Source organism: Anguilla rostrata, chromosome 4 (genome assembly GCF_018555375.3).
Source record: "Anguilla rostrata isolate EN2019 chromosome 4, ASM1855537v3, whole genome shotgun sequence".
Taxonomy (NCBI): domain Eukaryota; kingdom Metazoa; phylum Chordata; class Actinopteri; order Anguilliformes; family Anguillidae; genus Anguilla; species Anguilla rostrata.
This window is the reverse complement of record NC_057936.1, coordinates 46,808,977-46,825,043: the sequence shown is the minus strand read 5'-3', so window position 1 is coordinate 46,825,043 and position 16,067 is coordinate 46,808,977. Positions and strand designations below refer to the sequence as shown.

At 39.8% G+C, this 16,067-nt stretch overlaps 1 protein-coding gene across 1 annotated transcript; it reads left to right on the top strand.

Moving 5' to 3' along the window:
* Positions 1-7,788: 7,788 nt before the first annotated feature.
* Positions 7,789-14,138, top strand: insig1 (insulin induced gene 1). Its single transcript, XM_064332784.1, has 6 exons — positions 7,789-8,001; positions 8,288-8,631; positions 9,493-9,617; positions 9,741-9,907; positions 10,505-10,604; positions 12,251-14,138. Exons 2-6 carry the CDS (start codon positions 8,298-8,300, stop codon positions 12,278-12,280), a joined length of 756 nt encoding a protein of 251 aa, XP_064188854.1. The 5' UTR covers positions 7,789-8,001; positions 8,288-8,297; the 3' UTR covers positions 12,281-14,138.
* Positions 14,139-16,067: the final 1,929 nt, after the last annotated feature.

Genomic DNA, 16,067 nt, shown 5'->3' with positions numbered 1-16,067 from the left:
AAACAATTACTTCAAATGGATTTTAATGAAACAAAAAAAAAATTAAGCGTCTTCTGTGCTTTTGTGTCAAGTAACTGGCTTCAGGTTAAGAAGGAAAACTTCTGTGGCTTTCTGTTTTCAATTTGCATTAAAATATTTACCCATGGAATTCATTTCAAGGAATAGCCAACAGCTACTAAGTAAGCATATTCCAAAGTTCCATTTTTGTTACTTTTGTTTGTTAATGTGGAAAAAAATCTGCTTCAGATTCAGTTAATGTGCAGGCTTAACAGCTTTATTCTATTCAAAACAGACTATGTTGGGAATTACAGATTTACTGATATACGCTTACTATCAGCAAGGGTAAATTATTAATGCAATTTATTTTTGCCAAATATGTAAAGCGATGAAGAAGGAAGGACAAGGGTTTAAGTTCAGAATAGCAAGAACCACATCAGTGATTTTGCATCAAGCTGAAAACAGTACTAAGGTACAAGTATTAACACATAATCAGAAAAGCACTAACAAAAAAAAAAAAAAATGCTGTAAGAACCCAAACTGTCAATCACATTTCTAGCCAGTTTTCCAATTAAAATCAAGTGGGTTTTCTTCACAAACATGGATTAATTTTGGTGATCGCTGACTTCACCAAACTGTGTTTTTAACAGAAAAAAAGAAAACATTCCTGCATTCTGCTGTGGGTCACATTTTTATGGACAAACACTGGGTGAATTCAGGTCAGGGCTATGTCAAAGTTCACTTGGTTTGGTGTAATCATGTACTGGGAGCAGTGAAATTTGCCCAGGGCAGGAAGACGGTAGGCGGGAGGGGCCCGGGGGGGGGGGGGGGGGGAATGGGGTGGAGGCAGTGAGGGAGAACAGGCATTTTAGGGAAGTGGGAGGGGAACTGCCAGAGGTTGTTGAACTGAACGGAGAGCCTGTGCAGATTCTGTTCTGATAACAAACTGTAAAGTTCAAAAAAATAAACTTTAGTAAGAGAGGAGTTGTACCCTTTGCTACCCAGCAGGATATCACCAGGGTATTGAATGTAATGCAGGCCAATAGGGAAGATGAAAAAGATGAGACAGACAGTGGGACTGCGTGGAGAGGCCAAACAACTATCAAATAGCTGCACTCAGAAGTGATGTGGTAGCGTGGGCCAGACAAAAATGTTCAGTAATCCAATCAAAATGACACAGGGCCCTGAATCAGGAGGTAGCCGGAGTACACAGTAAAATGTTCAGTGTTAAATTAAGTCTTACAGTGCACATGTGGTCCCTACTGAACTCATATAAACTCTGTTAGAGTTGAATAAACAGTGGACATTTTACTGTGTAGATGATGAGGAAAAGTACTAATTTGCTATCTTTATGGAGCGCCATAAGCCGGACTGGTTCAATGACCTGCGGAGGACTTTAAATCAAGAAAGTCACTGGCATTATCAGGGTCCTGAGAGGGGTACAGGGTTAAAACATCTAGTGTTACAGAAAGCAGAACTTGGGCATGTACGAAGAATAGGTCTGTCAGATGGACTGAGCTCCGTTTGATGGCTAGTCTGGCACACAAGCAGAAATCTGTGCATATGTTTTGCAAATAGTATAATGAGTATAAGAAATATAAAGATAACATCATCTTGTACTGCTAAAGCTATATAATAATAATAATAATAATAAAATAAAATAAATAATAATTCCAAATCACACCAGAAAACTGAAATGAAAATCCCTGTGATCTTAACTACCAAGGCTGGTGCATTTTCACAGCAAAGGAAGTCCCAAATTCCCTCCATCAATATTTTTGCTTTTTGGAATCTCATTTGGAATTGAACGCAAAAGCTTATTCTTGCAAAAGGACACGATGGTACACAGCCATGGAGGCCCTCATTAAGGGCTTCTGTACATCCACAGAGTTTAAAGAAAAATAGCCTGAAGCTCTGAATAGACACCTGACAGACGTTGAGTAAGCTGTGCAGTCTTGATTAATCACATTTGACACTTTTAGCAAATGTGTGCAAGTGCAGTGAGAGGAATTGGCTGCATGTTGAGACAGAGAGGTGGAGATGTAGGTATGGTGGTGTGAGACGTTTAGACCTGGTGCCAATCATGGAAACATCAGGGGACGGTTCATAAAGATGGAGCTGTGCATGTCTGCTTCATATGACTGTTCTATTGAAGCCTCACAATTAACAGTATTGACATATTTCATTCTTTTCTATTGTTTAGTTCTGATACACTATCTCTGTGATGGTATAATAAATGTGTGGTCTTGATCAGCAGCATTTTTTTTCGAAGGGGGAATCAAGAATTGCAGTGAATTCATCATGAAACATTATCCAGGGCAATGAGAGGCGTAACTTTAGTTTGCATATTTGGGGGGGGGGGGGGGGGGGGGCTTGAAATTCATAAACCTGCAACTCTTCAATAAAATTGTTGAATTGTTGGGCAGTTCACAGAAGTCTGCCTCTTATCAGACCCCCAAAGGAAAACAGAATGTTTACTTTTCTGACAGGGAGTCAGCAGGTGTGATAAAGACAGTGCTCAGCTGAAAAACATCCTACTGGATCATACGTGTGTGTGCTCATCCAGATAACCCAGTGTGATATGTTTACAGAGATAGCACAAGCAGGATGGTTGATGTACTGTTTTTTATGATTGTGTGTTTATTTGATGACTTGGGGTTTTCCTTTAATCTTTTCGTATATAAGGGGAAATGTGCAATGGTTCGGGGAGACTTGTCAACATGGTCTCCTACACATGCATATATCTCACTACACACACACTTTTGCACAATTGTATATTGGCATTATAAACACACTGTACAATAAATTGCATTTATTTTAACCTGGCATTCCTCTTTGAGTCTTACCACTGCACACGTAGCAGTTTTAAGGTCCTAACATACACATAGAACTCTGTGTGTACCCTATCTGCACCCTATAGTCACTTGCCTATACACTAGTGTCATAGCAGGATACAGTTGTATTGCAGGCTACACAAGCCAGAGCATGTCCACATCTACAAAGATAGATAGTGATCTGTACCGAGCCACACTACTGACAGAAAGCAGTCTGCTGCTCCTATGCATAACTGGTAGCACAAAAGAAAGGTTAAAACATTATTTTGGGGTCAGATAATTGAGAATTATCCTGAAATTTATACCATTACAACAGCACCGGGTAAGACAACACGTTTCTTTGCCGCTCAGATACTTCTGCTGATTGGTGTGTTGGTGGGAGGGGTTTCTCATAGTTGGTAACATCGACATGATAAGTTCTTGTGTCTTACAGTTGATGACCTCGACACTGTTTGGTGTATCTGATGGGTTTCTTAAAAAATCAACAGGCAGTTGCCGGCTTCTAGGAATAGCCTATGGATGAATTACATTAATTTGCTTAAATCAAACCATTACAGAAAGAAAGAGCATGCTTTTTTTCATTATAACAGAAAGTTGTTAGAAATAAAGCATTCTTAACTTGCATCACTAAAATAAAACAAGGTTACTGTGTCATTTTTTAAAGGTTTGTTTTGGTACAATAAGTTGTACATTGCGAGGTTTGAATCTTCGACGGAGCTTTTGTCACTGATGTCATCGTAATGGCGAATGAGTGCGGCGCAACACTGCTGCTGACAGAGCAGGGCAGTCAAACATCTGATTGCAACCACTGACAAGGACGGGAATCTTGATCCCAGAATATGTATAGGCCTACATTGTTGTAATTCTTTCTCCCAGCATTTGCCAATAGGCTATTGTTAAAATGTGTAGGCATGTACAAATGATACTGTATAGGGTACATGAAGGTTATCATCCAAAACTGGCAAAAAAAAAATCATGGAAATCACTAAAATGGAGGACATTAGCGACTTCCATGGAAAACACTCAGCCTTTGAACGGCAGCCTATATCTCAATCACATGATGAAATCCCACTCTTTATTATGAGAACTTATTTTTCTCATCATCATGCTATATCATTGGGGGGGTTATTTGGCCTGTTTTGTAACACTGCAGGGTTATAATCCCCCTATCCCGGCCATAAATTATGCCCTTGGGCAACATACAGAGTAAACTACAACTGTAGAGTAAAATATTAAATAAACAAAATATTTTGTATTGTATGTGTAAAGATAAATGTGTCTCAAATGTGTGCATCCTCAATGTTTTTAAAATGGAGTCTTGATATGTTTTAACATGTCAACAGCATGAGACAGCATGCACAAAAGTTTTTAAACTATAACAAACCAACTAAATACACTCTTGTCTATAGCCCTATACTGCGCATTCAAACAATGGAGAGCAACTCTCCTGATGACAGAACAATGACAGAATGTAACAGTATTTCAGTCAGAGGGTATACCTTATATTTAACCAAAATGGATATAGGAGGAGGTGCCTGGGAAAGAGGTATGTCAGCAAGTGAGAATGTCAGCCAAAGATAGACACTATTCATAAGACACTTCTGCTGTTTTATATAGGGACAGATTTATATACTGTCAGTGGGAAGCCAGAAAAGGAAAGCACTGATACATTCCAAAAGGAGAATGAAAAATGGGAGATAAAGTGAAAAGTAATGGAGGACATAATCTGAATCTAGGGGAAAATGCATTCATCCCCTTAAAGCAATCATACTATGGATGCACAGGACAGATATTTCAGTACTGGAACAGAATTGTGATCTCTCCCCCTATACTGCCTGATATTACTTCCCATTTTGCCTTTGATCTGGCTGAATTTGGGTATGTTTTCATTAAAGTCCTAATCTGCACTCACCAGGGACTCCTTTCATGAGCAGTTTGACAGGCAAAACCAAAACCAATATGTTAATGTTTTATAGCTAATAAATAAATCCTGGGTCCACATAGCTATGCCCACACCAACTTTCTCATAGATACCTCTTATGCTATAAGAAGGGACCAAATGGCTGAAGACATACTGTAGAAAAAAAACAGTGGCACTCAGAGAATATGAAGTACTGCTGGACAATCATAGACATTCAAAATCAAGTTCCTCTCATTCATGTACAGATTCAAAATGGCTATACTACAGGCAAAACCACCAAGTTTATCATTGTGGCATCAATTACCTAAGTCACTTTGTGGATAATAGACCATTCATCCATCCATTATCTATACCCGCTTATTCCTGGACAGGGTTGTGGGGGGGCTGGAGCCTGTCCCAGCTTGGACTGGGTGAGAGGAGGACTACACGCTGGACAGGTCACCAATCCATCACAGAGACCATAAATGTAAACAGTAAAAATGTACTTTAATTGGAGATTGAGGACTGAGGATATATAAAACTGTTTATTCCTCCCCATACTGCAGAGTTCAGGCAATGGGTAGCCATCAGCTACAATCACAATACTTTCAGTAAACGTACATGTTGCTCAATACAATGTGGCTAATTCAGTATTTTGTGTTCTCTAGCAGTGCTTTGCAAACTCTACAATCTTTTAACAGAGCCACGGAGCACATGCTAGCTGCAATGAGTCAAAGTGGAGGTGCAGGAACAAGCTGTACTTTAATCCAGCGGTTTTGGAGATCTGATACTTGCTCCCGGTAGGTTGTGAAACCCATTCAGCCTGTCCCTTTACCTTACATGTCCCTTTACCTTACATACTGAGGGTGACAGGTTCCCTCACAGTTTTGCCACCGGCTCACTCCAGCACACCTTGGGGTCGCTTACAGCCATTTCCCGAGGACCTGTCAGTTCTGCCTGACTCCATGACACATCAGACTTGTTCAGGAGAGCTCCTGCTTAAACTTCCACCAGGCAAGTACAGACTCCCAACTGTCCTACCTGCATGCAACTGATCTCATTTCAAACGTGCGCTCACACCATACACACCATCACTTAGCGCCATAGGTAGAATTGATTCCAAGGATGAGGGAAATTCCACTGCAGTTCAATCAATTCACGAAATGAATTCAAATTCAATTCATGAACTGGAAAAATGTCCATAATTGTCAGGACAAGTAAAGTCAACCCTTCCTGGGAGTCTCATCTGAATCTCAAAGCACTTTGCACTTTACAGAGAAAGTGGAAAGAGTAGAACACAACAATGTTTCATGAGATTAGTAAAAACCATCCACATTAAGTATCATTTTCCATGTGCCCTGGTGAAGTGCAGTCACACCTGGCACATAACTTCATTCATTAAGAGTTACTACTAGCTCAGTTATATTAATTTGACTCTCGATGGATACAAACAATGCTATGTTGTTCAAGTTATTAGCTAAAGATGCTATGACAATGTTACAATATTCATGTTTACAGAGAATTGACTACAATAAATGCGCAGGTATCCTTCTAAAGCCTTGTTTCATAGGCAAGACAATATACACTTCGGTTTCAGTAAATAGCTAAATTAATTGATGTGTTATGTGCCAGCAGGGTTCATTGTGCATTTGTGAATTCTGTAGCCTATATGAAATTAAAGTGATAAATGCATTTCAAATGCCACTACCAAGCCCACTATGTTGAAGGAACCTGAGGTTATTGTGTCTATTAAGCTTTGTGTTTTTCTCTCCTGGGGTGTCGCAATACTATAATGACCTTGCTGGTGTGGTGGAAACTGAGATAAGGACCATTAATTACTGTTGCTGCTCAAATATATGCATCTGTGTCGCTGACAGACTTTTGAAAAACAATCTGAAGTGCACAGTAAATTCTTACTGCAAACTAGTACACTTGTTTTTGCCAGGGTTCATATTGTAAATATTTTGCAGGCCTGACCTAGATTTTGACAGGTTAACTATGTTGGGTGGGGAAGCAGATCGACAAGACTGGCTGTGATTGGTCAACTAAGCCATAGGTAAGATCGTAGGACAACCTATGGAGTCACATAGGTACAAAAACATGGGCCTGTCAATAAAGAATGACTGAAGGCATTACATTACGCTGTGGGGAAGGGGTGGAAAGGGTCATTAATCATTTCAAATAGATAATTAAAAATATATTTTTCCTGAATCCACCCTTCGTTCATGAATGAATTGCTCAAGAATTTTACAGAGCCTAAGCAAGCACATTCATGCATTTTAACCCAGCACAAACTTTTGTCTTGTTTTTGATATATTCACCAACAGACTATATTTACATTTTTAGTGTCTATCTTATCTCAAGATAATGACAGCGTTATGTCGATTTTAGGATATCCGTTTGTTACTGATTAAGACTCGTCTCATGCCAGTTGTTTGCACACTACATGAAATTTCACCTTATTTAAGAGGGAACTTTATCGTCACTTTTCAGAGCTGGCCTTGCAGTTGCCTCGTATCCTGAAAAGTGACGTAACTTTGCAATGTGGGCCAATGACCATATGCCCTCTTAACTCTGGGGTCTGGCTGACAGATAGCCTACAGATAAGTCATGCTAGGAGCTACATTACTTTTGCTGGGCAGAGTTCATACCATACTGACAGTTAAGCGCACATGTGCAGTTTTACACACAATATTAAACACATCACGTTTATAACTATGATTATCTTATTATTTGATTCTAATTATTATAATTATAATTATCATTAGTAGTAGCAGTAGTAGTAATAGTAGTATTTCTAAACTAACAGAAGAAATTTGGTAGTTATGATTTAAATTGGTCAACTGGACACTGCCTTACATGGACTGTGATCACAGTCACGCAGCAGTTTTAGTTCCCTACTAAAATGGTACGCTGTCACGAGTGCAAAAATACTCAAAACCTGTGTACATCAGTGAGGGCAAAGAAGCTGACTGTTTGTCCTGCGTAAGGAGGGAGGTGGTGTGTCCTCGCGTCATATCGCCCGCCACGTTTCCATTGGCCGATACAACTCACCAGACCGATTGTTTTCTGCAAAGGAAGCGCACTTGTGGTATGAGGTCTGTGCAGTGGAATGAGGCAGCAGCACTTAAAACCCCAAATGATGATGTGACATAACTACGTGATAGCAAGAGAACTGCTTAGCTTTCTTGTTCATTCATCTGAGAGACGCGAATAAGCACGGTAGCTCCTCGTATTTGTACTGAGTGAAGAATTCGCTTGAAGATCAAGGTAACATGAATCGGCTAACAGATTTAGCTAGCTAAAATAGACAGCTGAAACCATTGCTCAGTAGCGTAGCCTTGGGTATATGGTTGATGTTCACTATGGAGCCGCAGCGTTTAAAGAATAGTGGTTTTAATAGAATATTTTTTCTGTCTAATTGTAACACTAGATAACTACTCATCTAGCTAACGTTTGCTTTCCGTCTAATTTGATGTAACCGCGCGATCTGGTTTGAAGCGGCGACATTCATGCGAATAAGAATTTCTGTTTTGTCCTTTTTTTCCCTATTTAGCAAGTGCCAAATGCCAAGACTAGAGCAACACTGTTGGAGCTGTTCCTGTTCCACAAGGGTGAAGTCTGAGAACATTTCAAGTGCAAGCTGGTTCGCATCTAAAGTTGGGGAAATGATGACCATCATCACAACCATCCTCAGCAGCGCTTATGGCTCCCTCCACAACATACGAACTGCTAACTTAATCAGGCGCGGTCTCGTTCTTTTCACCGTGGGAGTTTTCCTGGCTTTGGTTCTCAACTTGCTGCAGATACAAAGAAATGTCACCTTATTCCCAGAGGAGGTGATTTCCACTCTCTTTTCGTCGGCATGGTGGATTCCACCTTGCTGCGGCACAGCTGCTGGTAAGTAGTTATTAGCTGTTGGCTTGTTACCGTTCGTCAGCTTATCATCTAGCATGTCTATTAAATTCACAAATATAAAAAGTATGTTTAGTATCACAGTGATTCGTATTACATGAATAGCTTGCTGGCCAGCTATCCAACTTGCAAACGTCCAAAATGGTGAAACCGTTTGCTGTACCGCATTTGTACAGGTTGCAAGTATATATAATTTTTTTAACTTCTACTCTCATGATTAACACGTTGTTTAGCGAAATGTGGAAGCATTCCATTGTTATTGTTTTGGTTCTTATATAAGCCAACTCAGCGCGTATGGATTGGCTGGTGTATTGTGCCGTGCTTCTCAAAGCGTAGTATTTCCACCGCCTTCTGACGGCACTCTCCTGGAAACAGCCCGATTGAAAGGGTCATTCCGGGTATGCGTTTCATTCATTGGCTGCGCAGACAACTGGTGAGCTTCTGAGGCTGCAGCTAATTGGCTGTTAGCTCGAACATGCCACTTGAATAAAAAGAGAAACAAGGAAGTCGTGTGATGGGGAATTAAATAAATAAAGCACACTCACCCATCCCCCACTGAACTAACTGGGGGAAAACATCTTTTTATAACGTCACCACCGAACAAAGAAAGTAGAACGAGAAATACAATGACGCTTTTAACTTAGCTTTTAGTGTTTTGAAACGTTTTGCAATCAGACTTTTTTTAGCTTAAAATGTTTAGCTTTTTAAATATAAATATAAAAGCTCTCATTTATGTTAAACCGTCTAGAATCTGCAACAGTTTAAACTTATTTTATAAGAAACAAAATACACCTGGATAACTATTCCCAGTATATGTTTTAACTTGTCTGTCGATGTTTTCTGCAGCTGTTGTAGGTTTGCTGTACCCATGCATCGATGACCATTTGGGAGAGCCACACAAGTTCAAGAGGGAGTGGGCCAGTGTCATGCGATGCATTGCAGTATTTGTTGGCATCAATCATGCGAGTGCTGTATCCTTTCCAAAAAGCACAGTGTGTGTGTGTGTGTGTGTGTGTGAGAGAGAGAGAGAGGAAGAAAAAAAGCGAGAGAGTACTGGCTCTGGTACCTGTTTCCCTTAACTCTTTCATCCACAGAAACTAGACTTTGCCAACAATGTCCAGCTTTCCCTCACGTTGGGAGCTCTCTCACTGGGGCTGTGGTGGACTTTTGACAGATCCAGAAGTGGATTTGGGCTTGGTCTCACCATTGCCCTTCTTGCCACACTTATTGCTCAGCTTCTGGTCTACAATGGCGTCTACCAGTAAGTCAGCCAGGCGATCGTTTTGTTCTGATGTTTGCGTACCTGTTACTTGTACACTTTTGTTTGATAATTCCTCCTTATGACCACAATGATTGGTTAAACATAGCACGCCTCTGAATGCAGCAGTGGTGTGAGTTCCACCTTCAAAACATTTGTACATCTCAAGCTATTTTTTTTTTTAAATAAAATGCAGTGCAATTAAAAGGATGAAAATGAGTGCTGTTGTTTTGAGCAGTTGAGTCCCAAATGTTTATGTATACCCAATTATCAGCCCTCCTACCTGGTATGGAGGAACATCTTCAAAAGCATCCCGCTGTGTCTCTGAGAGGCAGGCTTCTGTAATCGGCCGACAAAGACCCTTATTCAAAAGGCCCTCAGTTTTACGTTGACTGTGAGGGAGTGCAGATTATTGGGTTTTTCACCATTAAAATGTGATGTACTGTCCCTGGAGGCTTCTGCAGGGAGCTTCTTTAAGTTAACATGAATTTTAAAGTTGTCTTTCCACTCGTATGTTTGACTTTTTCATGTTGATTTGTCTCAGTGTTTGCATCTTATTTAATCTGTTTTTGTTTTTGTTTCCCTCCCTCTGTCTTCCAGGTATACATCACCAGATTTTCTGTACATACGTTCATGGCTGCCATGCATATTCTTCTCTGGAGGAGTCACTGTTGGAAATATTGGACGCCAACTAGCTATGGTAAGCACCACTTCTGGCCATTTGTGTTAAAGCAGCAGATAATTATGTGATGCTGGGAGGGAAAATTTATGTTTGGTGAAATGAAATAAATTTTTATGGCGCACAATAATTTTGTGTTATTTTGCTCAGGTAGGTTTTCCATATCAATACAAATATGTGAGACATTCATGTGCCATGTTGCAGTGTTGGCAACTGAGTCTGTGTACTACACTCTTTATTCTTTAGAAGGACATTTGACACAGTGTACTGTTTGATTCAATGAAGCTGTGAAAGAAGATTAAGCTTGTTTTTTTTTCATGGTAAATGACAGAATGAGCCTTTCCAGCCTTGTTTGCCCGGAGTTGGTTTGGCTGTGGTTTTAGTGTTTGTCATGGGTTTTGCGATATTGGCACACATGGGCAGTTGCTCAGCACCAAAGTTCAGGATTGGGTGAGCAGATTAAGACCCTCTGATTGCCATTCAAGTTGTTTTTGGATCTTTCTGATAACCTTTTCAAAAAATAAAACTTAATAACACCTGCATTGCATGTAGAGGCCATTGTGCGTGTGAAGCCAATCGTGCAGCCATGCAGCATGAAAACGGTTTTTTTCTTCAGGATTTTTCTCTTTGTCAGTCGCTTGAAGTATTCAGTTCTGCATTCCATCAGTGGTTACAGAGAAACAAAGGCCTTCTGCTCTTTTGGCGCGAAGAGCTGAACTGGGGTTAGGTGACACAGGAGGGTAGGGAGAAGACGGGGGCGGGATTATGTTGTATTATGCTATAGCTTGCTTTGTAGAATAATACAAATTCAGGTAGTGCTCCTTTTTCTTTCCGAGGCATTTCTACTCAGCTGTAATGTTTAGTAAGACAGGTATGGCTGGATAAAAATAGGCGTTTATCTAACTAGCAAGGATAGTGGGAGTCATGCAGCCTAGTTCTTTTCTGAAGAGATGGAAGTAACTTTTCACTTTGTGTTGCCTTCGCTTCACTGTGTGCTCTGTTTGCTAAACTGATTACACAACAGATTTTTCTATTCTTGTCAGGCAACCATTTTCACTCCATGCCCTGAATGTTTATGTATCAGAATGTACATACTCTTGCTTTTCTTCTTTTGACTGTCACAATTATGTGAAGAATTATATTCTTTCATTCACAATTTTTTATTGTTTTTTACTTTGCTCTTAGAATGTAAAAATGACCTATTAATCTACCACACTTGCATTTACAGAATTGATCATCTCTTAAAACTGCGAGAGTTGGGCTTTTGTTGGGAGACTTATGGTTATGTGTCACCAGCTGTATTATGCCTGTATATCAAGGCTATTGCAGTGGTAAATGTTCTGTGAAGTAATGGGATAAAACTCTTGAGAGGTGGCCCCATTAGGTCAAGTACTCAAAAGCTGAAATAGCTTGGGTGTTGAATATCAAATTTTACTGTGTCTATCTTTGGAGAAGCTATATATAGCTGCAGCTATAGCCATATTTATACATGAAGGACTTGGGGAAACTATAGCATAAATCTTGGTCACCTGCTGTAGGACTGATAAGGAGTTGCTTATTTTTTTCCATATGGTTTTTCTTTTTTTTCCCCAATATGACTTAAAAATATGTCTATCTATGTCGATATCTGGATAACATGTCTAATGCAGTTTGTTTTGTCTTTGTAGGGCAGTATGGAGAAACCTCACAGTGACTAGGTAAAGAAAGAGGAGAGGAGGAGAGAGACACAGAGCTGAAGATAAAGGAAGACATTTGCAGTGCCAATGCAGAGAACCTGAACACGGAGACCTCAGACTATTCATTTCTGCAAAGAGACATTTAAGTGAAAGCTCATCTTTTGCTCTTGATTTTACCCTGTTTTTTCTGGGAAACAAATAGGAGGCCTGGACATGTTGGAGACAGGTGCCAATACTTTGGGGGAGTTCCGCACTTCCTTGTGGCCAAAAGGTTCCTCTGTCCACCATTCTCATTGGTTAAGCTTACCCTACGGGGATCAGCAGAACCAAGATTCTATCTCTTGTTCTCCATAGCGAAAAGTTAACTGGTTTCAGTTTTACTGTGTAAGAATGGACATTGATCTTTTTGCATTAAGTATAGGTCTGAAAAAATAAGAAAAAAGGTGGTGCTACAATGTGTGCTTTTTTGCATGAGTGCAAATTGTTCATGAAAGGGAAACATTTCAGGGCTTTGCAGAAATGTCTTGGGAGATCTTGCACCCTCTTCCACATTGAGATATCATGGGTAAGTTGAGCTGAGGTCTCAACCCAGTTGCTTCAGTACAAGCACTATTGGAGCTAAAAAAATTTCTCTGTTTCAAATGACCAAATGGAGTATTATACAAAAGTATCGGTGGGGAGATAATTTTTCTTGGTTGCAAGAAAAAAAACCCAGGCAGTTCAGCATACACCAAATAGAAACCTGGTCAAAATGCAAATTTTGTCTGGATTCCAGAATGTTTTTTTTTTTGTTTTGTGGAAAAGAGTATTTGATTTGTCTTTAAATGGTGAATCCACATCTAAATTTGCTGCGAAATTCTATAAACAAATGTAATTGACTTGAGGCTGTATTTAGATATCAGCTCACCTTTTAAAAATGTAAAAAAAAAAAAGTTTTTGAATTTGAATCTAAGGCAGTGTTGGATGCTGGTCACGTGTGAGGACACAAAAGGGGAGGGAGGACATGACATTTTTGCAGAGCCTTCAAAAATTTGCAATCTGTGATTGCCTTTGTATTATAGAAATGAGTGCATTTGTCACTATTTAAGTTGAGTTTTTTTTGTAAATAATTTATTGTATATCGCTTATACATATAATTGCTTCTCTATCTAATCATAATGGTATTGCCATTCTAGACCTAGTTACCAAGTTTGGGGTCTGGATGATTAAAGTGCAATCAGTTATACACCTGAGCCTTGTATTCTTTCATATTTATTACTTCTGATATTTGTTACAAGTAAGCAGCATCTTCAGAAGCATATGCAGTACTGATGTAAATCGAGCAATAACACCAGTGTTTTTTTTGTGTCTCGTAAAATGAAAGAAGCTATGTCAGAGGTTCCTTGGTGTTCTAAATCCTCACTGCTCCGAAATGCTTACTTCTTAATTGTACCAATGATCTGTTTCCCTGTAAACAGAAATCATGTATAAATCATGCTTTTCTCTCCCCACGTAGCCACATTTGGAAAAGGAGAAACTGATATCAGGAATTATTTTGCATATGAAACGCAAGACTGACCGAATGTTTTTGGAAGTGTTAAAAGCAAACGGAAAATGTTTGATTACACAGTTGAGACGTGCTGCTGCATTTAGCTCTGTTTGGACCCTGTCCCTGCCTTAGCTCAGGTAGACGAAAGAGTGAAAGCTTTATTTTATTTTTGTTTTGTTTGGTTTTTTTTTTTGGGGGGGGGGGTGGGGGGGCGATGAAATTGGCTATTAAGCACCTTTTTTAATGTGTAGTGTGTATGTGTGTGTATTCATTGACTTTTCAGATGTGTATCATTTCTATTACCTTGAATCGAAGTGATAAAAAGTAATAAATAAAAAATTCTGACTGCCACCTGTGTATGTGTGTGTGTATTATTTTTTGTTTGCTGTTTGTTCATATATGTGAGGTCAGTATCCTTTGGGAGGACATTTTGTATTCTCTTCAGTATAGCATATATTATTCATTTTATCTCGCTTTACAGTTGATAAAATCATGTAAAATCAAAATGATTAAGTAAATTTATATGCATATGCATCAAGCTTATCAGATCAGCAGATTCCAAAATATCTGTCACAAACATAAGGTTGGCTGGGTTTGAATTGCACTTGGTCAAATAAACTTTGTGTATTAACTTTTTTCCATTATTCACTCAAATAAAGAAATCCATCTTGAAATCCATCTGCTCACCTTTTGTATGAATTGGAGTGAATGAATGCCATTTGATGAAAAGGGGGAAAACAGTAGTGGGAAAGCATTTAGTCTATACAGTAAATTTCAAATCAAATTTATGTTCGCAAAATTGTAATGGGGGACTTAATTCTACAAAGACAGTTTCAATCCATCCTTACATTTCAGCATCATGGAAAAGTAGCTCAGAAAAATTGATTCAAGGCTCACCCCCCCCCCCGTCACCCAAACCTACACATATAAGCCAGGCTAATTGTATGAAGTGTGCTGTTTATTCATTTTTATTTTTTTAAGTGAACTGGTCATACTGGCGATGCAGGCGGATACAAACAGACCAAGGGCATCCCTTCCCACCTGCTCCCCCTGCCCCCCCTCCTACCGCGCCAGTCAGGTTGGGATGGACGTGCCACTTGATGAGGCCTCTCTCCGCAGCGCCATGCTCAGCAGAGGGCCGGGGAAAGGGCGGGTGACCTCCTGCGTCCTGCCAGCTGACATGGCAAGGCGGGGGCGGGGGGGGGCGGAGCAATGGCGGAGGGGGTAGAAACGGGGGATTGGTGGAGAGGAGGTCTGCGGCGCAGAACCCCAGCATCTGTGCGCTGTGCAAAGAAGCGTGACAGAAACGAGAGGAACTGGTACAGCGGGCAAAGGGAGGGAGAAAACAATATCAACAAACAATTGCACCTCTAATATAGTTATTTGTATGGAAAGAAATGGGAGTCAATGTGGTATTCTGCAGCTCACAGTATCATAGTATACCATTTAACGGTAACATCCTGCCTTTTTTATGCAAAAAAATGTCTTACTAAATGAAGCAGCGCTGCCAAGATGAAAACAGATTTGATCCAACATTGTAATTAATGGACTGAATTAGTGATTGCTAGTAGAATTGAATAATGTGCAGCTCAGTACATAAATGAAGACATTCCAAGAAAACTGAAACACCGGCAGAGATGGGTTCCTTCTACTGAGGCTATTAAAATAACTGATTTGTTTTGAAAAGTTGTTTTAGCATGCATTGTATATTGTCATTAATAAGGCTGAAAATATACTAGCAAGCACGAAAATGTTATATTGTGATGATGCTGAAATGACATGATCCATGTTTGAGGAAAGACGGCAAAGTAGGCTATTACAATTAATGTACATTTTACCATTGGATGCACAGAAGGACTGTTACACCGTTTTACAGATATAAAAATTCTGTATATAGTCACAGATAATGTGTAAATTATATTTTATGTGACTGCTGTAAATTAAGTTGAGTTTCACAGGACATTGTCCATCTTATAACCTATTAGATACATTCTGCTCCTGCTTTCTCCAAGACAACACCCAGCATGTCACCAGAATCACTATCTGAGCCTTAGTCTCTCCTTATTCTGGCAGGCAGCTCCCTTCTGGAAAAGCAGTCTCCTATTTATACCTAGCAGGGGATTGACAGTCAACCTTTTGCACTGAAATTTCTGGGAGCCGGGCCAATTTTCAGGCCCAGATCAGCACTCGTACGAGAGAAGCGTTTCCAACAGGCAGAGGTCCAGAGCTACACATTGCTGCATTCACAATGTCCTCCCTTCAGAGGACTGCCATTATTGG

Bases quoted from the DNA above. Each gene is read 5' to 3' on its own strand.
- insig1 (XM_064332784.1), top strand. From the start codon at position 8,298: ATGCCAAGACTAGAGCAACACTGTTGGAGCTGTTCCTGTTCCACAAGG. The intron at 8,632-9,492 runs GTAAGTAGTTAT...TGTTTTCTGCAG, and splicing joins TTGCTGCGGCACAGCTGCTG to CTGTTGTAGGTTTGCTGTAC. The intron at 9,618-9,740 runs GTATCCTTTCCA...TTTCATCCACAG, and splicing joins GCATCAATCATGCGAGTGCT to AAACTAGACTTTGCCAACAA.